Source organism: Suricata suricatta, chromosome 6 (assembly GCF_006229205.1).
Source record: "Suricata suricatta isolate VVHF042 chromosome 6, meerkat_22Aug2017_6uvM2_HiC, whole genome shotgun sequence".
In the NCBI taxonomy this organism is placed as follows: Eukaryota; Metazoa; Chordata; class Mammalia; order Carnivora; family Herpestidae; genus Suricata; species Suricata suricatta.
Window position 1 is genome coordinate 98,854,490 of NC_043705.1, and position 27,422 is coordinate 98,881,911.

General features: G+C 48.0%; 1 protein-coding gene across 6 annotated transcripts in view; it reads left to right on the forward strand.

Annotated features, from left to right (window-relative positions):
* The window catches only part of CCNJL (cyclin J like), a 114,648-nt gene that overhangs the window by 22,502 nt on the left and 64,724 nt on the right, over window positions 1–27,422 (forward strand). For all 6 annotated transcript variants that reach the window (XR_003910208.1, XR_003910206.1, XR_003910207.1 and 3 more), the window contains one exon: window positions 7,625–7,838. Coding sequence is in view for 3 of the 6 variants with exons in the window: in XM_029942915.1 (XP_029798775.1) it covers window positions 7,625–7,838 (214 nt within the window). In the remaining 3 variants the exon portion in view is untranslated. The remainder of the gene's footprint in view (window positions 1–7,624; window positions 7,839–27,422) is intronic.

Sequence of the window (27,422 nt, forward strand, 5' to 3'; positions counted from 1 at the left end):
TGTCTGACTTCAGGTCATGATCTTGCAGTGGGTGGGTTTGAGCCCCACGTTGGGCTCTGTGCCGACACCTCGGAGCCTGGAGCCTGCTTCAGATTCTGTCTTCGTCTCTCTCTGCCCCTCCTCTGCTCATGCTCTGTCTCTCTCTCAAAAATAAAGAAACATTAAAAATAAAAATAAAAAATAATAATAATAAATAAAAACCAGAATAAACTTTGATAACAGAAGCATTTTTTGGTAAGGTCAGTTGTACTCCCTGCACCCGAACTCCATCATGGCCGCCTGCCCCTGTGTCCCAGCCCGCTCATCTCTATCTGTAGTTGAGGAACTCGTGCTCTCTTGTCTGGCTCAAGTGAAAAAGGGCCAGCGGCTTGCGAATGAGAATTTCTGGAAGCCTCTGCCTGCCCCGCTACCCCTCCTCATCTGTGCCCTCCCCCCAACCGTCCTGCTGGCCACAGAGATGTTGCCCTGCCCTGCCGGGAGGAAGGTCACTCTGCCTGGCCCCATTCCTGCCCCTTTCCGCCCACACTGGCTGCTGAGTGCCTGCCAAGTGCCTGCCTAATCCTGGAGGGCTTTACAGGCTGCCCTTTGCAGGCTGCTCTTTTGTTTCTGGAATCCAAGCCCCTCACCAGGAGGGGCTGGCTTCATGCACCCTGGCGGCTGAGGCCTTTAAGCTGACTTGGGTCAAAAGTGCCTGGGGAGGAATGCGGATCCTTAGAACAAAGCCCTTGTAATGAAGGCCTTTTCCCCCTTAATTGGGTTAGAGAAGGAATCAGCTGGGCTCTCAAACTAAACAGGGTAGACATGCTGGTGTCCCACATTGTTGTTCATTTGCCAAGGAATCGCCCTTCTCAGTGCCAGAAGCGGAGGCTGACTCCTGATTCCATTTGGCGTGGGGGTTCTGTGGAGGACAAGGGGACAAGAGGCCCCCCAGGCCCAGCTGTAAACCCTCAGGTAGAAAGCTCCATTCCACCCGACATTTCCTTTGAGAGTCCAAAGAGGCTTTGACAGACACAGATAAGCTCAGTTTATCTGAAGTTTGATTACCCAGCTTGAGGGAAAGGCCACTAACTCTTGCTGATTGTTGTCAAGTGCCAGATACTTTACAATTATGGCAGTGTGACCCCCATTTCTCAGATGAGGGCACTGGGGTGCCCAAGGTTAATAAGTAGTAGAGCTGAGATTCTACCCCAGAACTGCCTGACTTAACTATCTGTGCCAGGCTGCTCCCCACGATGTGGGAAGAGAAGTGTATTTGATACACCGTGGTACACTACAGTATTCTTTCTTTTTGTTTTTTAAAACAAAGACTCTTGTTTTAGAACAGTGTGAGGTTTGCAGCAGTATTGAACAGAAGGTACGGAGATGTTCCATATACCAGCTGCCCCCACATACATGCACAGCCTCTCCCATATCCACATACCGTACCAGCGGGGTGCATTTGTTGCAATCAATGAACCTCATGACACGTCATTGTCACTTGAAGTCTTTTTTTTTTATGTTTATTTTTGAGAGGGAGAGAGAAAGTGGGGGAGGGGCAGAAAGAGAAAGAGAGAGAGAGAGAAAGAGAGAGGGAGAGAATCTCAGGCAGGCTCCACACTGTCAGTGAAGAGCCTGATGCAGGGTTTGAACCTACAAACTGTGAGACCATGACCTAAGCTGAAACCAAGAGTTAGACACTTAACCAACTGAGCCACCCAGGTGCCCCTGTTACTTAAAGTCTTTATTTATATTAGGGTTCAGACTTGGTGTTCTACATTCTGTGGGTTTGGACAAGTGTATAATGATGTGTATCCATCATTATAATACCACACGGAGTAATTTGACTGCCCCAAAAAATCATCTGTGCTTGACCTGTTCTCACCTTCCTCTACCCAACCCCTGGCAGCCACTGATCTTTTTACCCTCTCCATAGTTTTGCCTTGAGGGGGAGAGAGAGAGAGAGAGAGAGAGAGAGAGAGAGAGCGAGCGAGCGAGCACGAGTGGGGAAGGCCAGAGAAAAGGAGACAAAGAGAATCCCAGATGATGAGCTTCACGCTGTCAGCACAGAGTGCAATGCAGGGTTCAAACTCATAAACCTGAGAGATCACAACCGGAGCTGGAGTCAGACAGATGCTTAACCACGTAACCGACTGAGCCACCCAGGCACCCTCCTCCTTGCCTTTTCATGACTATTCATTTTTTTTTTTACTCCTGCAAATAGTTTTTCAGCACCTCCCTCTGTGCACTGGGCAAATGGTATAGGCAAAATGGACGTGACCTCCACCCTCAGGAGCTAGAGTTTAGCAGGAAGACACACAGAAATAAGTACATATTTGGCCATGAAGAATAGCATGCTAAGAGAACAAGGTAGAGTTGATTTGGAATGATGAGGAGTCAGAGAAAACCTCTCTTGCTTAGGGAAGTGACATTTAAACCAATATCTGAGGAACAAGTAGAAATGGGGATGAAGAACATCTCAGACGGCTGTTATCCTTTCAGAGTCTTGGCCACTTTTCACAACAGCCTCTTCTGGGAAGCCCTGTGTACCAACTCCTTGACCCATGTTGTTGCCTGTTCCAAAGGTCCATAAACTTTTCTTTCTTTTTCATAACTTTTTTTTAAAAGTTTAAAACTTTTAAAAGCTTTTAAAAGTTTAAAAATTAAAAAAAAATTTTTTTTAAATATTTATTTACTTTGAGACAGAGAGAGACAGAGCATGAGCAGGGGAGGAACAGAGAGGGAGACACAGCATCTGAAGCAGGCTCCAGGCTCTGAGCTGTCAGCACAGAGCCCAATGCGGGACTCACGAACCTTGAGATCATGACCTGAGCCAAAATTGGATGCTCAACCGACTGAGACACCCAGGCACCCCCTTCATAACTTTTTCTTTTATACACGGATGGATTCCTTTGGGAATCTGCTCATGCCAGCAGACCCTTTCCCCAGGAAAGTATACAGAGAGAAGACCTACAGTGTGTCCCTTTGACCTCTCTTCTCCTAGTAGACACACGAGAAAGTCCCAAAGGAAGGAGTTAAGCTTGGCTGAGCTGAGTAGGCAGAGAAGTCAGGACTCTGCATATCTGCCCTGTTGGGTTCTGGGACTTTGAACCGCCTTGATGGGAGCAATGCAGCCTGGGCCAAAGGTCAGTTGTCTTATTTCCGGCAGCTGCTGCCTACGGAACACCAAGGATCTGTGGCTGTGGCTGTTTTCTTGTCGAGAGCCTCTGAGCAGGCTATTTAGAGGAAATACCCAAGTAGACTGCCGGCGTGTGGGGGCTGCTGGAGGGTGGAGAGGGAAATTGCTTCAGCAGCTGCAGCCCGAGTTGGCTGCTGCCGCCAGGTGCCTGGCCGTGGCCCTGGAGGAGCCCAGCTGAGAGGTCTTCATGTGTAGCCATCCTGCCTGTGTAAGTGCCCTGCTCTACGCCCTTTGCTGTCTCTCTGTTGCCCACAGGGCAGGCTAGATGTCTTAGCAGGGCACACAAGACGGGACTGTGCCCACCATTTCCACCTGCTCAGTCCAGGCACACCGTACCTCTCTGGCTGTTCCCCGTGCTCCGGACTCCCTGGACAGGACACCTGTGTAGCTCTGCAAGTGCAGTTTTTCCTGCAGGAAAAAAGATGAAGTGTCCATCTTCAACAGGTCACTTCCCAAAAGTCCTTTCAAATCCTGACTGGACAGATCTCTCCTCCTTGAAGCCCCCACTGGTGCTCTGTACCGATGGGCCCAGGGCATTCGCTACTCACCACTGTAGTTCATTCCTCTTTCTTCCCCAGCTCTCCCCCACCCTGCCTTCATTCCTTCCACCACTAGTATTGGGCACCTGACAATGTTCAGACACCCCAGGATACTGAGAAAACAGCGATGAGCCAAAGCAGACCCAGACTCTGCCCTCAAGGAGTTTGAAATCCCACAGTAGCCACATAAATTCATCAGACAATGAACATGAATAATACGCAAGTCAAATCTTTTCTTTAAAGAAGTTAAACTGACAATGAAAGATCATTTCCATGATTTAAATAAAAAACAAAATCAAAAAACAGGACACCTGGCTGGCACAGTTGGTGGAGCTTGTGACTCTTCATCTCAGGATTGTGAATTTGAACCCTACATTGGGTGTAGAGATTACTTTAAAAAATTTAAAAATGGGGGCACTTGGGTAGCTCAGTCAGTTAGGCATCTGACAGCTCAGAGCCTGGAGTCTGCTTCAGATTCTGTGTCTCCCTCTCTCTGCCCCTCCCCTGCCCAGCTTCTGTCTGTCTCTCAAAATTAAAAAAAAAAATTTTTTTAATGAAAATGGTCTCAGATCCATTGCAGATTAAGTAAAGCCTGGGGTCTCAGGACTTTGTCTAACTCAGGTTTCTTTATGTGTAGACATGAGGGATAGAGAGTACTTTATTCACCTTGGAGCACCTTCCATGAGCAGAACCTTAGGGTTACCAAGAGAGCTGTCCTGGGCTCAGAGCTTTGTGGGGGAACAAGCCAGAAGAGGAGAGGTCCCAGCATCAAATCTCAACCCACGCTTCACTTCCACAGGGAAGCCTTGCTCCCTCTGAGAACATGGGGGCTCTCACTGCTCAGGGCTTTCCTTTCTAGTGTTTTTGTTTTTGTTTTTATCCACAGTCAGTGTGGAGCCCAACACAGGGCCTGAACTCATGATTCTGAGATCAAGAAAGACCTGAGCTGAGATCAAGAATCAGATGCTTAACCAGCTGACCCTCCCAGGCACGCCCCTCCTGTGTAGTGCTGGTCACTGTTTGGAATTGTGTAATTGCCTTATTATTTGAGTTTCATCTTTTACTGGGATAGAAACTCCATGAGAATGGTAAAAAGATGGCTTTATTGAGATATAATTCATACATCATAAAACCCTTGTAAAGTGTGCAATTCAGTTGCCTTTTTGCATATTCAGAGTTGCGCAGCTGTCAACACTATCTAATTTCAGAATGTTTTCATGATCCCAAAGAATCCTCATATCCATTAACATTAACCTCCCAACCCCCCTCCCCCATTAACCTCCACCCACCCCTAGCTCCCAGCAACCACTAATGTACTTTATGTTTGTATGGATTTGCCTGTACTGGATATTTCATATCACTGGGATCATACAATATGTGGCCTTTTGTGACTAGCTTTTTTTCACTTAGCATAATGTTTTCAAGGACCATTCATGTTCTTTTTATGGCCAAGTAATATTGCGTGGTATATGGGTCTACTACATTTTGTTTTTCTATTCATCAGTTGATGCACATTTATGTTGTTTCCATTTGGAGACTTAGTGATGCAAGCTGACTGGGTCTAAGGACCCAGAGGAAGTCCCACAGGACTGGCCAAGAGGATCTTTGGCTTCTCGCAGGATAGAAATCAAGCACAAGCTGAGAGAAAGTGAGAGCAGCATTTGTTGAGGACATAAAGCAGGACATAAATACAGACCGAGGGTCTGGGCAACTCAGAAAGGGAAGAGGGGCGAGTCTCATGTTTGCTTGGGGTCTGGGGTTTTCACTGAGGATTATGGTCAGTGTACGTGTCTTCACAGGCATCTAGCATCAAAGAGGAGTGTTTAGGTGTCCCAATGGTCATATATGCCCTGGAGCCAGCGGCCTTGGTGAGTCAGTGGTCTTGAAAAATGGTTCATGGGGACCCACCTGATCACTCCTGAGATGTTATCTGTTGTACTGAATGACTCCAAAGAAATCATTATCTACTTGACCTTTACAAGGAGGACATACGTTACCTGTACCGTCAAGTGTGCATAGGGCAGAGGGTAGAGGTCCTAGCAAGAATAGAGACAGCAAAAACATAGTCTTTAATGGGGTCCCTTCAGTTACCCTATCTTGGTATGAATAATGCTGCTAGAAACATTCCTATACGAGTTTTTGTGTGGCCACATGGTTTCATTTCTCTTGGGTTTACAGCAAGGATTGGAATTGCTGGGTCACCTGCTTCCTCTGTGTTTCACGTTTTGAGGAACTGCCGAAGTGTCTTCCACGGTAGCTGCACCATTAGACCTTCCACCAGCAGTGGATGAGGGTTCCGGTTTGTCACATCCTCGCCAACACTTGTTTATTTTCTCATTCTGTTTTTCTAATAGCAGTTGTAATGAGTGTGTCCAATTTAGATTTTTTTTCTTCTGTTGCTTCTAGTTTTGGTATCACATCAAACCGTTGCCTAAGTCATGAAGATTTGGTCCTATTTTCTTGTAAGAGTCGGATAGTTTTAATCTTCCATTTAGGTGTATGTCTGTCTTATTCTAGACTATATCCCCAGTGCCTAGAATGATGTGTGATGTATAGAAGGCACTTGATACTGAGTTAAATAAATGAATTAACATCTCTTGAGTGAATAAATGAAACAGGTATCTCTTGTCCCAGAGCTGTTGCTGCCTAAGTATAGCCCCACAGCTAGAAAGTGGCGTCATACACACAAGGGGCTCCAGTTTGTTTTGATCTCACCCCCAGTGAACCTGCCGTTAGTGAGCTCTCACAGTACCTTTTCTGCCAGTTCCCCCTTTCCCACTGTCCCTCAATTTTGTTTCTCTTTGGTTTCTCTACTTGACAAAATATAGCTATGGCATTTCCTAAATAAATCGGGTCTGGCCTTCTTTGGTTAAATTACAAATATGGTAGATACATAAGAAAATTTTTCCTGTTATTAAAAATCTTGGTTGGCTTAGTGTTTCTCTTGTTAGCTTATGTTAGAGAAATAAATTTGGATAACATGACAGCGTACAGATTATAAAGTAAAAGTTGCCTCCTTGGGTAGAGGGAAATATGTTTGGAATTTACTTTTAGAAAAGAAAGTGTATGTGCATGCAGAGACAGAAAATGTAGAATGAAAACTAAGGAGCCTGAGTGAAGGATGTCTCAGGAGTTCTTTGTACTATTATTTTAACAGCTTTTTGTCCATTAAATATTTTTTTAAATGTTTTTTATTTTGAGAGAAAGAGAGTGCAGTGGAGAGGGTGAGAGAGGAGGAGAGAATCCCAAGCAGGCTCTGCACTGTCATCACAGAGCCCAATTGGGGCTTGAACTCACAAACCACGAGATCATGACCTGATCCGAGATCAGGAGTCAGATGCTTAACCATTGAGCCCCTCAGGTGCCCCATATATTAAATGTTTTTTAGAAGTCATCTCTCACAATCCCACCCAGAGAGGGCATTAAGTGGGCTACCTGAGGAGTCACTGTGTGCTAGGTGTTTATATTCATTTTTCATTTAATCCTCAGCTGTTGAGGAGGCGGCAAAGGTGAAGGCAGGTGACCAGGCTGGCACAACTAGGTTGAGCAGGTCAACCGGAATTGGGATGTGGGTCTCCTAGATACAGGCCTATATTCCTTCATGGCTTATATATCTCAAATACTAGTCCTTTCCCCAGGGAATGATTGCCGTCTTTGATGCTGATTATCTCCTTCTTGTGCCTCTGTCATCATATCCTTGACACTTCACGAGACAGTGCTCACTGAGGGCAGATGGGAGATGGTCCGGGAGTTTCTGGAATAGAGGGGCTGCCATCCTGGGACTTGAAAGGGTCTGGAGGGAATCACTGCCCCTTACCAGCCAGCTGGCAGGCTGTGTCTCAGTTTCCTGGGTCATCCGCAGCCCTCAAAAGGCAGCCCTGACCCCCCTTCTGTCCCACCTGTCCTCCAGGAGCTGAAGCTGCCCGCCTTCCGTGCCCACTCCCCACTGTTGAAGAGCCGTCGGTTCTTTGTGGACATCTTGACCCTGCTGAGCAGCCACTGCCAGCTCTGCCCTGCGGCCCGGCACCTGGCTGTCTACCTGCTGGACCACTTCCTGGACCGCTACAACATCACCACCTCCAAGCAGCTATACACCGTGGCGGTCTCCTGCCTCCTGCTCGCAAGTATGTGGAAACCGCTGCTTCCCACCCACCCACTGCCTTAGAGCCTGGGTGCTCCCGAATCATTTTATACTTCTGAGGTCTTTCTACGTCTTCTGTGTCCATCCTGTGCTGAATGCAAACTATGGTCATAATAATCAGCACTTTCTTTAGCATTTGTGATGTACCAGCTAAGTGATCAGGATTTTAGCAGCTTAATCTTAATGCATCCACACAGTGACCCAAGGAGTGCCCTCATCTTATAGAGACACAGAGAGATTAAGAAACTTGTCTTAGGCCATCTAGCTGGTAGGTAGCAGACAAGATTTGGGTCCAGAACTGCACGGTGCCAGAGTCTGGACTCTTCAGTCAATGTCACCAGAGGCCTAGGTTCCTCTGAATGTGCCAGAAGGGAAACCCTAGCAACCGCTGTCCTTAGAGGTATTTAGAAATGTGACTGCTTGATTGGGGCCAAGCAGGGCCCATTGTGTTGTCACCAGGCCTCTTATGGTTTGCATCTTCCAACAAGGCTCCAAAGAAAACACAGCGTAGCTTTGACCATCTGTCTGTCTGCCTCAGTCGGGACTACCACATGAGTATGCTGCTTAGGTCATGTGCTTAAAACACAGCTCTGTCGTGCCATCCTTCCACTTAAAATCATCCCTTGGTTTACCTGCAGTCTAAGGATAGGGATCATTTCTCAAAGTCGTGTTTCTCTGACCTCATACATTTCTGCTCTTAAGGCACTGAGCTCCGGCCAGGCCCCCTCATGTCTCTTCTGCCTAGAGAGCTTCCCCGCTGCCCCCCATCTGATCCCAGTTAAATGTCACACGGGCCCCACATCCTTGAGAAAGCCTTCCCACACACAGTCAGCAAGTACACATTTCCATGGCATCGGGCACTCTTAATTAACACCCCCCGCCCCACTGAACAGGGAGTTTCAGGGAGGGAAAGGAACCTCATACATCAGAAGACTTGAAAAAAAATATTTGTAGAATAAAGGAAATGAATAGAGCTAGGGGTTCCTTCTGAGCTGGGCTTCCACATTTCTCCAAGGTGCCCTTAACACAGAGGAGTGACATGCCCCAAGGTGGCTTGCTACAATCATGACATTTCCTTGACATCTAGTATTTTCTCCTTACCATTCAGTCAGATTTTACATTCCCCTCTACAATATGTTATCATCTTGTTTTATTATATTGGTCCCTCACCCATCTGTAAGTCCCACTGATGCCGCAAGAGGATGGTACCCATCTTCTCCTGTGGCTTTGTCTGCTCTTGGCGTGCTGCCATGAACCCCTGCAAACACGACCACCCAGTTCCAAAAGCATGGCTGTAGAGTTTTAAACGTTCTCTATTGTTTTCCACCATGGCACTTTCCACCTGCTGTTATAATCCCTTTGGCTGCTTTGGGTGTGCAGCCTCCCAATTTGATTTGCTCTACCTTGGGCCAGCTGGATTTCCTGTGTTCTACAGAGAAGTCAGGCTTGCTGGGTGGGATTCCAGCCTGCCTGCTACTTCAGAGTCCCAAATCAACATGTAGCTCTCTTCTGTCTTGGGAAGAGATGCACGGCTTGCAAGATACCCCGTCGTCCGAGGGCAGAACAGGCATCACATTTCAGGCAGCCCAAGAGAAGTCTGCACCATGGCCTTTGGCCTGCTGCTGTCTGTGATCTATGGGCTGCATCGAGGCCCCATGGGGGCAGGGGACTTAGATTTCCATGAGGCCATGGAAGCTGTCCCCCAGCGTCTGTCTGGGGAGCTGGGACGTGAGGCACACACTGGAGACTCCTTTGTGCTGCTGCCGCCATGGCAGAGGGAAGGGGGCCTTTCAGACAGAGAGGTAGACACCCCCACCCACATGTCTGAGGGCAGCAGCCAGCCTGGGGCAGCAGGAACGGATTTTTCAGGACACCTGCCATATGCTCAGAGACCCAAGGAAAGAAAAGTGTCCATGACAGCCTGAAATCCTATTCATTGCTCCCTCCACTCTCCCCAGGCTGACTGCTAGCCACAAGGGGCAGGGGGTTGGTCACCTTGCCTCAGAAGTTTTGAGTTCTGGTAATTCCGTACCAGATCATTCCTAGATAAGAAGAGCAGCCATTCTTGCACCCACCTGTCAGTTCTGCAGTTTTTAGAGCTGTGTCCAAAGAAGGGCCTTTGCACAGATGGAATGTTCTCACCTGCCTACAGCGCCTCTACCCCCGTAAATCAAGGGTCAGGCAAGGGTCCATATCTACAGGCCAATGGAAGGAGGTGGAAAAGCAAGAGCTTATATGTTGTTCCATGGTCGACTTGGTCTTCTTGTGATTGAGTTAACTGTTCCCGTAACCTACACAGGATAGAATCCTACCATGAATATAATATAAATGTAAGTGTTCTGTGAATATAGGAGAGCCACTCTCTCCTTTAATCTTTCATCTGATACAGCTTCTCAGCCCCTCTCTGTGTTGTTGTTATAGCTATTTAATTAAAAGGATAATCTGACAACATGAAGACCCCACAGCTTCCAGGTGAGTGGGCTTTGACAGTCTGCCCTGTCACCCTGGGGGCCACAACCGTTTATCAACACCCAACCCTGTGTCAGGCACTTAACAACCCAAGTCAGTGGAATCCTCCCAACCAGCCTATGTGGTTGGGAGGCTGAGTAACTTGCTTCACACAGCTCAGGAGTTTTGTTTTTTAATTGCGGTAAAATTCATATCACAACATGAAATTTACCATTTTAACCATTGTGAAGCAGACAGTTTCATGGCGTTTAAGACATCCACTCACACTGTTGTGCAACTGTCACCTCTGTAGTTTAGAATATTACCATCACCCCAAAAGGAATGCTTGTATCCATTAAGTGGCTGCTTCCCATTCCTTCCCACTCACAGCCCTGGCAGCCATTAATCGGTGTTCTATCTGTACAGATTTGCCTGTTCTGGTCATTTCGTGTGAAAGGAATCCTACAGTACGTGACCTCTTGAGTCTGGTTTCTTTCACTTAATGTTTTCAGGGTTCATCCAAGTTGTAGTGCACGTCAGTCCTTCATTCCTTGTCATGGCTGAATAATGCTGTTGTATGGATATACCACAATTTGCTTATCCATTTATCTGTTGATGGACATTTGGGTTGTTTCCACTTTTTAGGTATTATGATCAATGCTGCCGTAAACATTCAGTACCAGAACTAAAAACAGGTGTTTAAGCAAGGTGTTTATTGACAAGGCGGTAAAAGGAGTCCTAGATTACACCCATATAAACTGCCCAGTAAACAGAATTGCAGGATTCCCTCCGTTCCCTGCTCCCATCGGACTTTCTCTTCTGAGTTGTGAGTTGCATCCTGCCCCTCACTGACTGCTTCTGGTATGTGAAGCAGGAAGGGCTTAGGGTGGCCCTATCCTGTTCTCAGGATAAAGTTCTGACTTTTCAGGCTTTTGTAGGTGAGGCTGAGTCCTCTGCTAGCCTTCCTCTCAGCCTTCCTTCCCAGAAGAGAGAAGCATCAAACAGGGGGAGGGGGATCCTTTAGCTCAGAGTGAATCTGTCATGCTGTGATGCACGAACCTGCAGAAATGCTCACCTTCCCACTGTAGATTTTTTTTAATGTTTATATATTTTTGAGAGAGAGAGACAGACTGACAGCGTGAGTGGGGGAAGGGCAGAGAGGGAGACACAGAATTGGAAGCAGGCTCCAGGCTCTGAGCTGTCTGCACAGAGCCCGATGTGGGGCTCAATCCCATGAACCATGAGATCATGACCTGAGCTGAAGTCAGATGCTTAACTGACTGAGCCACTCAGGCACCCTCCTACTGTAGGTTTAAAAAAAACAATTTAGGGGTGCCTGGGTGGCTCAGTCAGTTGAGCATCCAACTTTAGCTCAGGCAGTCATTCATGGACATGTGCAGAGGCGCCCAGCTGAGGAGCAAAGCCAAGGGTCTGCCTTCTTGTTTGAGCTCTCATGCTTAAAAACAAGGGTCCTTTTCCTAGTCTGTTTAGTGCCACGTTTTCTTTTTTTTTTTTTTTTTTTTTTTTTTTGCTGGCTGTGGCTTTACTGCTTAAAACAGCCTCTGAGCATAGTGCCGAATGCTGTCTAGTATTCCTGAGCACAAGGCTGTGATGTGCCACACAGACAAAACAAGTGTGCTCCGTGAGACTTGTTCAGGCTTGCGTTACAGCGCTGCTGGCTCTGGGTCTGGATCATGAACCAACAGTATATTGAACAGAACTACACAGAGCCAGGTTCTGTGTTGATGGATGAAAATGTGACCAGTGGCTCACAGGAACCTACCCCTGTACTTCCCCAGGAGCAGCGTGGTTCTGGGTTCATTAGTTCCACTGTTCCCGGCGACTTTATGGAACATAAATACCTGAATCAACTGTGTATTTACACAAGTGGCTTAGTACCAAGAGTGCTTTCTTCATAGCACGTCAGGAACCTCTTTCCTGTCTGTCTGCATGGGTTTAGCGGGCTCTTTATGGGCTGCAGCGTTCTCCATCTCATAAACACTGCCGTCTGCATGATTACTCACGGTTGGTGGACATTTAGGTTACTATCTGGTTTTTTCACTACTATCACCAGTATGACAGACAACAGCAATCTTTTTCCCTGTGTCTTTGCACAAGGAATGTGAGAAAAATGCCCAGAGGTGGAATGGCTTGGGTCCAAGGTGTGTGTGTTGTGTGCACAGAAGATTTTGATAGGTAACACTAAATTGCCTCGCAAATGACAAGATCGCTTTTCTTAAATTGAACTTAATTTGTGGGAGCCTTTGGAACCACGCTTCTCTACCTCAAAAAACCATCAGTAGAGGAGCAGTGTCCCTCCCCCATGCCAGCCCCTCACCAGTGTCTACTTGTGGCTTTCCTTCTGAGCTCCCAGCAGGGACTGTGTTTGCATCCCACCTTTCTGCCTTACCCTGTCCAGGATGCCCACATGAGAAATGAGTTCCCCAGACTGATTGTTTTTAAGACTCCTCGGAGCACCTGGGTGGCTCAGTCGGTTAAGCTTCTGACTTCGGCTAAGGTCATGACTTCACGGTTTGTGAGTTCAAGCCCTGCATCGGGCTCTGTGCTGAAAGCTCAGAGCCTGGAGCCTGTTTCAAATTCCGTGTCTCTCTCTGCCCCTCCCTTGCTCGTGTTTTGTCTCTCTCTCAAAAATAAACATTTAAAAACTTAAAAGAAAAAAAGACTCCTCAAGCCAGTAATCAATAGCCTCATTTCTTAGCAAAGGTACAAGTGGAAACCGTTGCCAACCCACGGCTTGTGCTCACTGAGCTTCAGGAAATTCTAGGAAAGGCCCATCTCTCTCCCAGTAAAGCACCTTTACTCCCCCTCAGTTGCCCCTGCATCCTTCCCCTCCCTCCCCCTGCCTTGATTACTTAGCAACTGCTGCTTCTAAAAAGTAGCTTCTTTGTGGGGGGTGGGGGGGGTTGTTGGGATGGGGTATCTCTGTTGGAGATCTTGAGAAACTGGAAAGCAGTCTTAATCCTTTCTGGTAGAGGGGATGACGGAAGGCACCACCTTCCTGCCCGGGGAGGTTAAGCATACCGGCTCTCACCAAAGCTGGGAATGCTCCAAATGCCGCTAGGGCGCTAATTGCAAAGGGAGCCGTTTTTCCAGGTGGCCTTTTTCATGGGTGTACTTTGGACAGAACAAAGCAGGAGATTTATTTACGGGAAATATGGCTGACCCCTTGCAGGAGATAATTCATGGGAGAGTGGCTAGGAAGAACCCTACAGTCCCTCCCTGCCATGGTTTCACATTTCAGAAAATCAGGATGGGTTTTACATGTGATGTGTGCACTTAATATTGACAGTCATTTATGATTTCCTCCAAAGGCTGTGCAACATAATGGTGCCTCTTCTAATCAGTAGCATCTAGTAGTTCCTGTGGCAGCCACACAGCACTGGGTGGACTGGAAAAAGTGGTCTGTCACCCGAGGACCACACCAAATACAGCCGGGCTCGGGGCCCTGATGCTGCCGTGCAGAGTGAGGACATGGTGATTTTCCATTTCCTGTTCCCATCTCTGCAGACTGGCAGGCTTAGAGCTATTTTCAGGGGAAGGATTTTGTGTGACATGCTGGTCAGGAAGCTGGCTGGGCAGGAAACTCAGAAATTGTACAGTTTAACTTAGCAAGTTTAGTGCTCTGGCCTGTTTTCCAGGGCCTGGGCTCTGGGATCCAAGTAGGGTTTGTGTTTTGTTTTGTTTTGTTCTGTGGCTGGAGAGAGTAAGGGGGAAATCTTAAGATACACAGGTTAATTGAAGATGCAGTGTTCAGGAGCCTGTGACCCCACACAGGTAAGTCATTAAAAAAAACATTTATTGTACCTCTGCTGTATACCAGAAGCTATACAGCCAGGGAGGCAGTGGCAAACAGGAGGAATAACTATAGTCCCTGTCACTGAAGATAAGTCACTCCACACATACATACCTACTGCGCACTGAGTCTGGGAGACGGTTGGGGGCACAAAGCAAATCGAGTCCCGTACTCATGTTGCTTATGATCTGGACATATCTCCTAAAGAAGCAGCCTTCAAGCCAGAGACCCAGCAGGTCTCTGGACACATGCCAAGAACAAGACAGTGGCCCTTCTAAGAAAATCTTAGTGTCCTGACTTTCAGGAAAATAGCCTGGCCCACATCTTAGCAGGAAGATGAACAAGACATTGACGTCAAGTACCCTGTCTGCTCTTTACAGTTATCTGCAGCCTGGCTGCTGGGGAGCTAGGCGTTTATCTTTCTTTTCTTTTTATTTACTTTAACCTTGAATCCTATCTGTGATGAATGCTGTGTCTCGCTGGTACCTTCTCCCCCGTTACAGTCAGGATATTGTGTTATACACATTCTCCTGTTAATGCTGAAGAGGAGAACTCTAGAGTCTGAATTCACTAGTCCCCTTGCCCCTGGGAGAGCCACTGGAGACTTTTCCAGATTATACCTCCTCCTTATCTCACCTCAGAGACTCCGGCTCTCCGTGGTGGAGACAGTTCACTCCTCTGTCACAGCAGCCTGCCCTTCACTGGGCATCTGCCACCTAGTCAGCATGAGTTGTGACACTACCAGTGGGGTAGTGGGAACAGGCCAGCCTGTTATACCCCTGGCTGGTGAGATTAGAGATTATTTTTATGTTAGCTGTGTTTGCCTGGGTTTTCTTCTCTTTTTTAAGTTTATTTATTTATTTTAGATGTGCCTGGTGGCTCAATCGGTTAAGGGTCTGACTTCAGCTCAGGTCATGATCTTACAGTTTGTGGGTTTGAGCCCCGTGTCCAGCTCTGTGCTGATAGCTCAGCAGGCTCTCTGTCTTCCCCTCTCTCTCTGCTCCCCTGCTCATGCTGTCTTTCTCTCTCTCTCTCTCTCAAAATAAATAAACATTAAAAGAATATTCTTTTAATTTTTTTAATGTTTTTTATTTATTTTTGAGAGACAGAGATAGCATGAGCAGGGAGGGTTAGAGAGAGAGAGGGAGGTACAGAGTCTGAAGCAGGCTCCAGGCTCTGAGCTAGCTGTCAGCACAGAGCCCGACACGGGGCTCGAACCCACGAACTGTGAGATCATGACCTGAGCCAAAGCCGGACGCTTAACCGACTGAGTCACCCAGGCACCCCAAAAGAATATTTATTTTAAAAGAAAGGAGAGAAAGCATGAGTGGGTGAGGGGAGAGAGAGAAAAGGAGAGAGAGAGAGAATCCCAAGCAGACTCCACTATCAGCACAGAGCGTGATGCAGGATTTGATCTCACAAACTGTGAGATTATGATCTGAGCCGAAACCAATAGCTGGACATCCAATGGACTGTACTACCCAGGTACCCCTGCCTGGACTTTGAGACTGTCTTAAAGAAGTATCTGTTGCCTCTCCCTGCCTCCTGAGTCTTCAATTTAATTGTAAGCATTTCAGTGTCTAGACAGGAAAAGTGTCTTCTTTGTCACTTGACATGTTGGAGTTCCTGGAACTCTTCTAGGAAAGTGTGATTCATGGGCATTGTAAAGTAGGTTCACACGGGGATAGTCTTGGATTAGGACAGACCCATGTTCTGGAACCATCTCTGCCAGTCACCCTGCTAGTTCTGGCTTCTAGGGTTCCATGAGTGGTGTCTTCTGAGAATTTTAAGCCTTTTTGTTTTTTTTTTCAGTGGGAGAGTGATATTTGTTTCTTGTAGAAAATTAGATGATAGAGGAAAAATATAAGGAATAAAATAAAAATTACTTGCAAACTCACTACATTTTTTTTCCCTATAATCAAAACCTGGGGGTAGAGGGCAGATCCTGGCCCTCAGGGAATGGCGAATATGTTGTTTATATGCCAGTTTGTGTTTGGAGTTCTTTGTGTGGATTTCCTCATTTGATCCTCAAAACAGTCCTATAAAATAAGCAGTATTATTTTCCCCACTAGATAGAGGAGGAAGCTGAGGCCCACGAGGGTGACTTGCCCAAGGGCACGTGGATGGGGACCCAGGCAGCCATCTCCCTGAGTCCTTGCTCTCAGCCGCCACACAACAGCGGCCTTTGTCCTGCAGCTGGATTGCATCCCTCCATGGCTGCACCTTGGAGACTGGCTAGCAGACGGCCAGGTTGCTAGGAGACTCCCAGTTCCTTTTGCTGAGACTGCAGAGCCACATGTGAGCTGACTTGGATGAACACATCCAGCCTCTGGAATAGGTCTCGGGTCTGGAAGCAGCTCACTTTCTAACCTGGAGAGAAGTGGCCAAAGTCGCCTCTCCTCCTCCTCTGTGCTCAGCGGAGGTCCAGCCGGGACCCCTGATGCCACACCTGTGACCCTGCAGCCCAGAAGGACTTGCTGTCTGCTCTCCTTGCAGCCGCAGCCCCGTCAGGCCTGGTCCAGAGCAACCCCTGTGAGCTGGGAGTGAGCATTCTGCAGAGCAGTGACTTCTGTTCCTGGAGAGAACGCTGTTCCTCCATGTGAAGAGCTCACTCAGCCCTGGCCCCTGCTGCCAGCCCTGTACCTGACGGGGACCCCCACCTCACTGCCCCTGCTTTTAGGTAGTGAAAGTATTTCTCTTTTTTTTTTAACGTGTATTTACTTTTGAGAAAGAGAGAGAGAGGAAGACACAGAATCCAAAGGAAGCAGGCTCCAGGATCTGATCTGTCAGCCCAGAACCCAACATGGGGCTCAAACCCACGAACCACGAGATGATGACCTGAGCCAAAGTTAGACACTCAATAGACTGAGCCACTCAGGTGCCCCTAGATAGTGAAATTGTTTGTAGAGTGGAGCACAGAGGAGCCTGGGATCTGCTGGGGCCACCGGGTGAAGTGACTGTACCAGTTGCTGCATCCTGAGAGAGCAAAGTTCTCGAAGCCAGAAGGGAAGCCAGTGTATGATCCAGCTGGCCAAATGCCACCTCTGTCTGACCTTGGAGGCATTTTTACGGTTTCCTCCTGAAGAAAACAGTCACCCGCAACCTCACCTCTGGTCTCGGTTTCCAAAGTTGGACTCAGGAATTGACTCAGCCAGTCAGAAATGTTCTTTCATTCACTCATTCTTACCTTCAACATTTACTGTGCCCTGCTCTGTGCCAGAGGCTGGAGACATGGCCATGGACGGAACAACCTGCTTTTAGGAGAGGAAGGAGACAGGCCCTGTGAGGAGGGAGGCACTGTGTGGACAGGGACCTGATCTGTTTTGTGCTCCGCTGTGCTCAGCACAGAGGAGGTACACCTGTGGAATGAGTCTTCTTCAGTGATGGGGACTGTAGACATTGCTTCCATTCACACCATCTCCCTGGGTCTGTAAGCCACTGTAACGACCTTTCTTTTTGTCCTAAGGAGGGATGAAACCCACCCAGGGCAGGTCCCAGGTTCCCCTTCATGCCAGGTCCACCCAGCTGGCCCCTGAGCCAGCTTTGGCTAAGATCAGAGGCTTTTTCTCCAGGACATTTCCTAATCTCCAGATCCCTACAGCAGGGTAAGAGCAGAGTGGGAAGGGCGCTCCCAGAGGTCCGCACAGCTTCCCACTTCCCCAAAGAGCACCAAGCAGTGCCTTTGGCTACAGGGTTTTTGGACTCTGTCCCTGGCTTTCTCTCTCCCCCGTATCAGATCCTATCCAGAAACTATCCTGTCATGGTCCCCATGACTGCAATTGCATGGTTGGCCCTGAGTCGACAAACGTCCACAAGAGCAAGATCCAGTGTTTGGGGGAGCACTGGGCACCATTCCAGCACGCTGAGTCATCATGCCACCCTTGCCCCCATCGGCTTGCCCAGCCCTCACAGCCAGTGAGTGGCCGAGCCTCTGTAGAACCCCGGGTGGTTCATCAGAGTGCCCTGCCCTCCGTAAGAAAAAAAAAAAAGTAAAACAGCCTTTCAGAGCATGCTGTCTTCAGAGTGGTTTCCTGACACATCTTCTCAAATCACATCTTCTCTGTCACATCCCTCAAAATCTGTCTCCCATGATTCTTCAGGAAGACACTTGCCTATTGCATGTATGAGGAATGTGCTCTAGGGAGACCAGGAAGAAGCCCCCTTCTGTCCTCCAGTAAAATACAGAAAGCCAAAGAATTTTTTTTTAAGTTTGTTTGTTTGTTTGTTTTGAGAGAGAGAGAGAAAGCAGGAGGGGGCCAGAGAGAGAGAATCCCAAGCAGGCTGTCACCATGGAGCCCGATGCAGAGCTTGAACTCAGGATCTGTGAGATCATGACCTGAGCCAAGATCAAGAGTCAGACACTTAAATGACTGAGACACCCAGGTGCCCCAAGCCAAAGAATTTTTTTAATGGAAAAGCTGATTTGGGTGGTTGGGAAGAGGGTGGTCCTTTATTATAGAAAGTATCCTGTTAGAGATTCACTCTTCAACTTCAGTCCTCTCTTTGGAAGAAAAAGGTAGGGCCTGTTGGTTGTACTGATCTTTAGTGGAAAGGCTCTGAGATTAAACTAATCAACTAGCATAAGCAGAGAGGAGGATGAAGACAAGAGTGTGTTTGGAGAACGTGGCTATTAGGTGGGGAGGAGACACAACTGGCCTCATACCCACATCTGTGGGAATGTCTGCACCCAGACAGATGTACTCGTTATGGAGACTCTGGGGTTGTAGGGATCCTCATGACTCTGAGATGCTCTGGACTTTGGAGCCATTTACTCATCGTTTTTAAAAAAGTAGATCTTGGGGCACCTGGGTGGCTCAGTTGGTTGAGCATCCAACTTCAGCTCAGGTCATGATCTCACAGCCTGTGAGTTCAGGCCCAGTGTCTGGTTCTGTGCTGATAGCTCAGAGCCTGGAGCCTGCTTCAGATTCTAGGTCTCCGCCTCTCCCACTTGCACTCTGCCTCTCTCTCCCAAAAAATAAATAAACATTAAAAAATTTTTTTTCAATAAAAAACAACCTAACAGATCTTTATTCACCTTATGCCAGATTCTGTGCGGGGTAAAGGGAATCTGTGATGTTCTAGAAGACACCTGTGGCCCCTGACCTCATGGAACAGATTGCTGGATTTCCAGTTCTGCTTTGTCCCTTACTACCTGGGTGATTAGAACAACTCACTCAATTCTTCTGAGCTTCTGATTCTAAGTGGGGAATGCTCCCAGCCTCCAGGCATGTTACTAGGATGTGCTGAGTGCATGACATGGAGGCTTCCCTTCCTTGGGTGCTACCTGTATTTCTTGGTGCCTGCTGTGCTGTGGTGCCACCTGGCACCAAAGTCCTACACACCCAGAGCTCACGTCCTTGTTCACCCATTCTCTGTCTCTTGCTGACCAGCTCTGTGACCTAGGAAAGTCCCGCCCCTGTGGGGGGGACCCATCCAGGAAAGGCTGTGAACCCATCTCCCCTTTGCCTCCCTCTATATAAACCTTGGAACCTGCAGCCCCGGGGTGGAGTTCAAGGTCACAGTCCAGGGGAAGGAGGCTGGAGCCGCTCTAGTGTCCAACATGGCCTGGCTAGTGGCATTGAGATGGGGTCAGTAGCCTTTTCTTGAGCTTACCCCTTTTTCAGAGCCTGTAAGAAAATGTCTTGAAGCACTGGCTACCAACTTTGGTTCACCCTTTCTTAACTAATAGGACTTTAGAAGAAGATCTGGGTCTGGGTTACAAAGAATAAGTACCATATTCAGTAAATAATAGAACAGCAGCTGCTGTTGTTTACAGAGTGCTTTCTGTGCCCGAGGATATGCCACACGTTACCTGTGCTATCTCCCAAACCTCCCCAGCACCCTTTGAGGTGTGGGTTTTTAAGTGATGGCCCAAAATCACACGAGATATTGGGGAGGACATCCTTAGCCTGTTTCCAGTCAGGACCTCCTGCAGAATCCAGGCTCCCAGGGGTCACAACATTCTCAACCCTCATTAAATATTCTCAGCTCACGTTAAATATATGACCCGCCTCATGGCCACTTCTCTCCCGCAAGGACGGAAGAAAGAATTAGCATCAGAAAGGTCTCCATTCAGCTTGGTCCTGCCTGGGAAATAATGGGCCCATACTTCCTCTCCTGGGTCCTGGGGGAAAGAAAGCTCTCAACCACAGCTTCCTCTTTCCTCTTTGTTTGGCTCCCGCCATCTCTGCTGCCGAGGCCTTGCCTGGTCCTTTCCGCAGTCCCCTCCGAAGATGTCAGGCCCACCCAAAGGGCCAGGCGTGGCTGGGAAGCCACTGAAGAGGCTCTTCATCCCCTGACCTACCTCCCTCACCTCACTTTATCATCCGCACCCGACAGAGTAGGACAGAGGGGTCTGGGGCAGCCAAGGGGTCTCAGTTCCTAATCAGATTTTTTTCTTTCTCAGATGAAAAGAGAGGGGGAAACTTTAAAATAGGAGAATGGCCTTTCTTGGGGAACAGTAGCTTTGCCTGTGTTTAAAAGCACTGCATCCCTTTAGGGGAAAAGAGGAACCAGCTGCTGCTTTAAAACCTGGTTTTCTTTAACCAGGAAACTGGCCACCTTCCTGAGCCTAAGTGTAGCTCCTGAATGGGCAGCAGGTAACCCCGAATGAGTCTGTAAAGAGGTGTCTTGCTGGGCATGAAGGGCTGTCTGTGGGGGAGTTCACAGCCAGCAGTGTATCTGGCCGTCTGGTTAGTAGCGTGTGAGCAGCCCTGGGCCTGGACATCACAGATAGGACAGCACTGACTTTTTATAGGATTCTACTCTGCACGTGCACCATTTTGTTTAGGAATTTTTCCAAAGGCAGTATAGAGGTTGATGATTGTTGGAGATGGGTAATGTATTCTTGGGGGTTCATTATAACATTTCTTTTTTTTGTTGGTATATTTAAAATTTTCCAAAAGAAAACCTTTTTTTTAAGTTTATTTACTTTTGAGAAGGAGAACTAGGGGAGGGGCAGAGAGAGAATCCCAAGCAGGTTCTGTGCTGTCGGCATGGACCCCAACACAGGACTCAGATTCACGAACTGTGAGACCATAACCTGAGCCAAAATCAAGAGTCAGACGTTTAACCAACTGAGCCACCCCTGAGCCCCTAAAATAAAACATTAAAAAAATTTTTTTAATGTTTTTTTATTTATCTTTGAGACAGAGAGAGACAGAGCATGAGAGGGGGAGGGGCAGAGAGAGAAGGAGACACAGAACCGGAAGCAGACTCCAGGCTCTGAGCTAGCTGTCAGCACAGAGCCTGACGCAGGGCTCGAACCCACGAACGTGAGATCTGACCTGAGCCGAAGTCGGAGACTTAACCGACTGAGCCACCCAGGTGCCCCAATAAAACATTTTTTAAGCAACTAAAGATATTGTTTCTCGTAGGCCTAATTCAGAAAAGTCGGGGATTTTATTGGGTCTGGTGAGGGCTTGACTGCTAGGACCATCGGTGGAAGAAGAAAAGCCAGTCTTTAGAGGAGTCTGTTCACAGAGACAGAAAATAGAATGGTGGTTACCAGAGGAGGGGACCCAAGGACACTGAGTTACTGGATTTCCTGGGTGTGCAGTTTCAGTTTTGCACGATGAGAAGAGTTCTGGTGATTGGTTGCACAACAATGTGAACGTACCGAATGCCTCTGAACTGTATGGTTAAAATGGTAAATTTTATGTTATGTGCATTTTGCCACAACAAACAAAAATGCTATTAAGAAAAGGAAAGAAAAGTTAGTGTGTGAGAGTCCCCCCCTGAGGCCTGCTGGACGGACAGTGTCTTGCCGCTGTGGTTAAGTTAGGTAACCACTTGGCTGGACTTGCGGTCATCAGTCCAGTAATTGTGTGACATGCCAGGAACGGCTGGGGCTCTCCCGGCTGTCTGCGCACCAGCCCTTGGGAGGAGTAGGAGGAACTGGAACCACTCAGCTGGGTGTGCAGAGGGTCCTGTGGGGCAGTATTTGCAGGTTCCACCACTGCCACCCATACTAAGGACTCACGTGCCTGTGTCTGGCCTCCAGACCCAGCCTGAGCACTTCGGTGGTTTTAGGATGTTTTCTTAATCTTACAAGTCTGATGATAGGGCTCCCACTGGTCAAATTTAGAACAATGTAAACATCCAAAAAGAAAAATGTAGATAGAATGATAGAATTGTTAAAAATTCTTTTTCAACCCCAGTGTAATTATTTATTCAGGAAAGAATCCTTCCTGGATGCCAAATTATGGAATTGAAGGGTTTTGCAGGCGAGAGGGATGCCTGGGTGTGCTCAATGGGTCAAGCATCTGACTCTGGGTTTGGGCTTAGGTCACGATCTCACAGTTTCGTGGGTTTGAGCCCCATGTCAGGCTTTGTGCTGACAGTGTGGAGCCTGCTTGTGATTCTCTCTCTTCTCCTTCTCTCTCTGCCCTTCCCCTGCTCGTGCTGGCTCTGTCTGTCTCTAAATAAACTTTAAAAATAAAGGTTGGGAAACAGGATATTCAGAGAGTCTGAAGGCATCACCTCACAGATTACTTATTAATTTCACAGGAAAATGTACCTTTAAAATGGAGAGATCTGGTGTCACCACCTTAACCAAGCGATCAAACATAGCATCGCTATTGCTGGGACAAACTGACATTATATAACTCCTGATATGATCCGGTAAGAAGGACAAAACATCAGCTCTGTAGTTTCCTTGCCCAAACTGTTTTATCATAAGGAAACAGCCCAGAATATGGGACATTTTTTTAAGTAGTCTCTAGGCCCAACATGGAACTTGAACTCATGACCTTGAGGTCAAGAATTGCATGTTCTACCAACTGAGCCAGCCAGGTGCTCCCAAAATACAGGCCATTTTAGAAGAAAACTGGCCTGCATTCATCCAGAGTCAGTGTCATGTGAAACAAAGAATGGAACTAAAAGATATAACGGACACCATGTGTGAGCTTTGTTGAATCTGGATCCACAAGAAAACAAAGACTATAAAAGGAATTTGGGGCACTGCAGGGGAAAGTCAAATGTAGATTGAATATTAGAAAATGTTAGTGCTGGGGCACCTGGCTGGCTCAGTCGGGGGAACATGCAACTCTTGATTGCTCAGGGTCATGAGTTCAAGCTCCATTTTGGGTGTGGAGCTTACTAAAAAAAAAAAAAAAAGGAATAAAATGTTATTGCATTAATACTCATGTTCTTAGAATTGGTAATAATAGCATTATGATTATGTAGGAAAATGACTTCAGGGATGGACACTGTCCAAGGCTGGCATGTCATGTCTACAACTTCATTAGAAATGGCCCAGCAAAATCAATATTTATACACACACACACACATACACATACACACACACACACACACACACAGAACAAATGTGGCTCTGAATCAGCAGTTGGTGAATCTGACCGAAGGGTCATCTGTGTTCATTATTTCATCTTTTCTGTGGATTTGAAATTTTTCCAAACAAAATGTACATTAAAGGAGTCGAAGAGAATCTGTGGCTCTGGTCTGACTTGGAAGGATTCGGAATTCTGTCCCCCACACCTCTCAGGGGTCCTGCCTGAAGACTTCCAGGCATCTGTTGTCAGTGCAGTTTGTCGATAAGGAGCCAGCAGCTGAGTGGCGGTGCTGGGTGGCGGCACTGGGGACAAAAGGCTGGCCTGCTCTCAGTCATGGGAGGAGGCGAGGAAATGTCTGCCAGGCACGTGCAATACCAGGAAACTCATAAAATCCTTTCTGGCTGTGAAATGTATGGTGCTTGGGAATAGTTGCTAAGCGGGGGCCTGCTGGCCAGCAGGTAAGAGCAGGGGCTATAAGTTGGCTCCTAGATGTGAAGCTAAGTTCTCTGAGCTTTTTCTCTGAGCTTCTGGGGATCCGAACAGAATCTACCTGGGAGGATCCAGTGCCCGACCCAACATGAAGACTGCGCATGCCTGCGTGTTGGGTACTACTGAAGCACGTTCCATTCTGCAAGGCCATTTCTTCTCCTCAGGAGGCATATTCCTCAATAGGAAACAAATGGCCTGTGGAGTATAATGCTCTTCGGTCCAGCGCCAACTCATTGAGGATTCAGATCCCACTCTGCCTGGCCCTTGCCTACAGTGTAGTGGGTCCCCAAGAAACTTCTCCAGCCTGGGGAGCAGGTGAATTCAGATTCTTCAGTAATCCATAGCCCCTTCCATTTGAGGCTAATCCTCTTGGGCCTGGTGGCTGTGGAAAAGGCAGAGAGCTCTGAAAGGTTTGAAAAGCTCCGACGTTAGGGAGGAAACTAATCTCACTGAGCACATCTGCCAGTTAGAATAGATTGCTGGCTGCCAGAAATGGCATGAAAGAGTCTTAATACCACCCTGAGTATGATGCCCTTTTTTGCCAGGCCACCATGCCACCTTCTGCCCTGGGGAAGAAAAGAGCACTTGTATCTACTGAGTGCCTGCTAATAGTGTTGGCTTAGTTCAGCACAAGGTTCATGGAAAACTGGACAATTGTGCAAAAGTTTTTTCTCTTTAAAAAAATGTTTTTAATGTTTTTTACTTTTTTTTGAGAGACAGAGAGTCAGTGCGGGCAGGGGAGGGTCAGAGAGAGAGTGGGAGACACAGAATATGAAGCAGCCTCCAGGCTCTGAGCTAGCTGTCAGCACAGAGCCCGATGCAGGGCTCGAACCCATTAACCGTGAGATCTTGACCTGAGCTGAAGCCGGACACTTAACTGACTGAGCCATGCAGGCACCCCTTTTTTTCTTTTTAAATTGTGCAAAACATATGTGATCATTGGAGAACAAATTAGGGAATACAGATAATCTGAGATCATTGGAGGATAATTTAAATGGCCCAAAATTCAGCTATCAACAGAGTACCTAGGCGCCTAGGTGGCTCAGTCAATTAATTGTCTGACTCTTGATTTCAGCTCAGGTCATGATCTCACTTTGTGAGGTTAAGCCCCACCTCGAGCTCTGTGCTGAATGTAGAGCCTGCTTAAGACACTCTCTCTCTCTCTCTCTCTCTCTCTCTCTCTCTTTCTCTCTCTCTCTCTCTCTCTCTCTCCCCCCTTCTGAGCCTGGGTGGCTCAGTCGGTTAAGCATCCACCTCTTGGTTTGGGCCTGGTCATGATCTCATGGTTCATGGATTCCAGCCCCACTTTGAAGGCTCTACGCTGACAGCACTGAGCCTCCTTGCGATTCTGTCTCTCTCCCTCTCTCTCTGGCCCTCTCTCTGCCCCTCTCTCATTCTGTCAATATAAATAAATTTAAGGATTCGCTGTCCCTCTCTCCCACTCTGCCCCTTCCCCTACTCACACTTTCTCAGAAAATAAATAAATAAATAAATAAAGAGAGAGAGAGACTACCATTCATTCTTTGAACGAATATTCATTGGGCAGCTACTATCTATAAGGCACCGCCGCAAAGAAGTCAGACACGGTTCCTGTCCTCGTGGGCTTTGGCCCATTAATGACCTATTGGTCAGGTGCTAGCCATTAATAGTAATACTTGTGGTTAAGCAATCTGAGCATGAGAAGTGCCTTGATGACACTGAGCGCTGGAGGACACACAGTAAGATGAGTGAAGGGATGCACACTCACAGCCGGAGGAGAGGTCCCGCACTCGGGGAGGGTGTGGGTGCTGGCTGGTGGAGAGCCAGCCCCACCCCAGGATTTCCAGACATACAGGGGGCTGCCTTGGGCAGCACTGACCTTGCCTTTCCTGCCTGAGTTGCCCATGCATGCAAGACCGGGAAAGGTGTGGGGTGTGGAGGCGGTGCCTTGCCAGGCTTGGGTCCTGCTGGATAGGGCTCTGGCAGCAGAGGCCCTGGGGTGGCTGCAAGCTGCGTGGGAACCGGTCAGCCATCAGTCTCCACTCTTCTGTTTTGTATGTTTCCATCTGCTCACGTCCTGCCCATTGAAGACCAGAGCTTCTCAGCACACCATCTTTGCCCACTTAGCAGCTCTTTTAAGGCTTGCTGGGAAGATAGAGACTCTGGCTGCCCAGAGTCCCCTGTTTCGTTTCTTGGTGACATATTTCAAGGCCTTCCTGAGAAATGTGTTGTATCTTCTGTAAGGTGGCCTGAAATGGTTACTTCCTCATCTCTCCTAAGAAGCATGAAAGTCTGATGGGAACTGGGTCACAGGGTGCTCACAGATGTGCACAGGTGTGTGGACCCTTTGTCTTGTGCTTTTTGAGCTCAGCTGGGCCACCCCACTGCCTCTTCCAATACTCACTCAGCAGAGTTCTGCTCCTGGTTAGGCTGGGCTCAGAGGCCACAGGCAGCCATACCAAGGCCAGGCCTCAGGGATCACCATGTGATGTGGGCATTGCCCAGAATGAGGACAGTGGTCGCGGAAGGCTTCCAAGGGGCAGTGATTTCAAGGGTGAAGGACAGGAAGAGGTTGGCATGTGAAGAGGGGAGGGGGAAGGGGGAGCCAGGCTGTGTAGATGAAGGCTCATGGGCACAGGGGGCATGGAGCTTTCAGAGAGTGCAGTGACAGAGGCCTCAGCCAGGTGCAAGTGGTTTCGGCAGGGTGAGGTGGGTTTAGGCTGGGGGGCCCACAGCCGCCCCACCTGCAGAGCCTCTCCCAGTGGAGGCTGCCACTGGGGCTCTCCACCACTGGGAACCCCTGGGGATTTTCTGTAAATACCTTGGTTCCCTTGACCCTGGAGGATAACTCAAGGCTTGTGTTTAATTTTTGCTTGTATCTAACTCCAAGTGGCTTTATTTCATTGGATTTATTTCCAGGATCTTCCGGTACTTGCTCATTGTTCCTTCAGTACCTTCTGAGCCATGTGATGTGCCTGTTTGTGGGGTTTCACATCTTGTTGCCACTGCCCAGGGATATGACTGTGTATCCCAGTTCTGTATTTCCACCCAACGAATAATGTCCAAACTTGGCAATTTAAACAACAGTAATGTGTGGGGCATATGGGTGGCTCAGATGGTTAAATGTCCAGCTTCAGCTCAGGGCATGATCTCCCAGTTTGTGAGTTCAAGCCCTTCGTTGGGCTCTGGCAGACAGCTTGGAGCCTGGAGTCTGCTTGGGATTCTCTCTTGCCCTCTCTCTGCTCCTCCCCTGCTTGTACTCTCTTTCTCTCCCCAAAATAAATAAATAAACATTAAAAAAAGAACACCCGGCAATTTGGGTTGTATGGGGTTTCCTCTGCGGGTTCAGACACTCATTCAGACAGTTGCTAGAGGGGCTGTGCCAGAAGGTCCTGGATGGTTTCATTCTCCTGTCTGAGAGTTGGCGCTGGCTGTCGCCGGGGTACCTCTGTTCTTGTAGCCTCTCCACCACCAGCAGGCTAGGCTTGCTTCCTTACGTGATGGTCTCAACATGGCAATCCAAGGGAGGAGGAAGGTGGGAGTT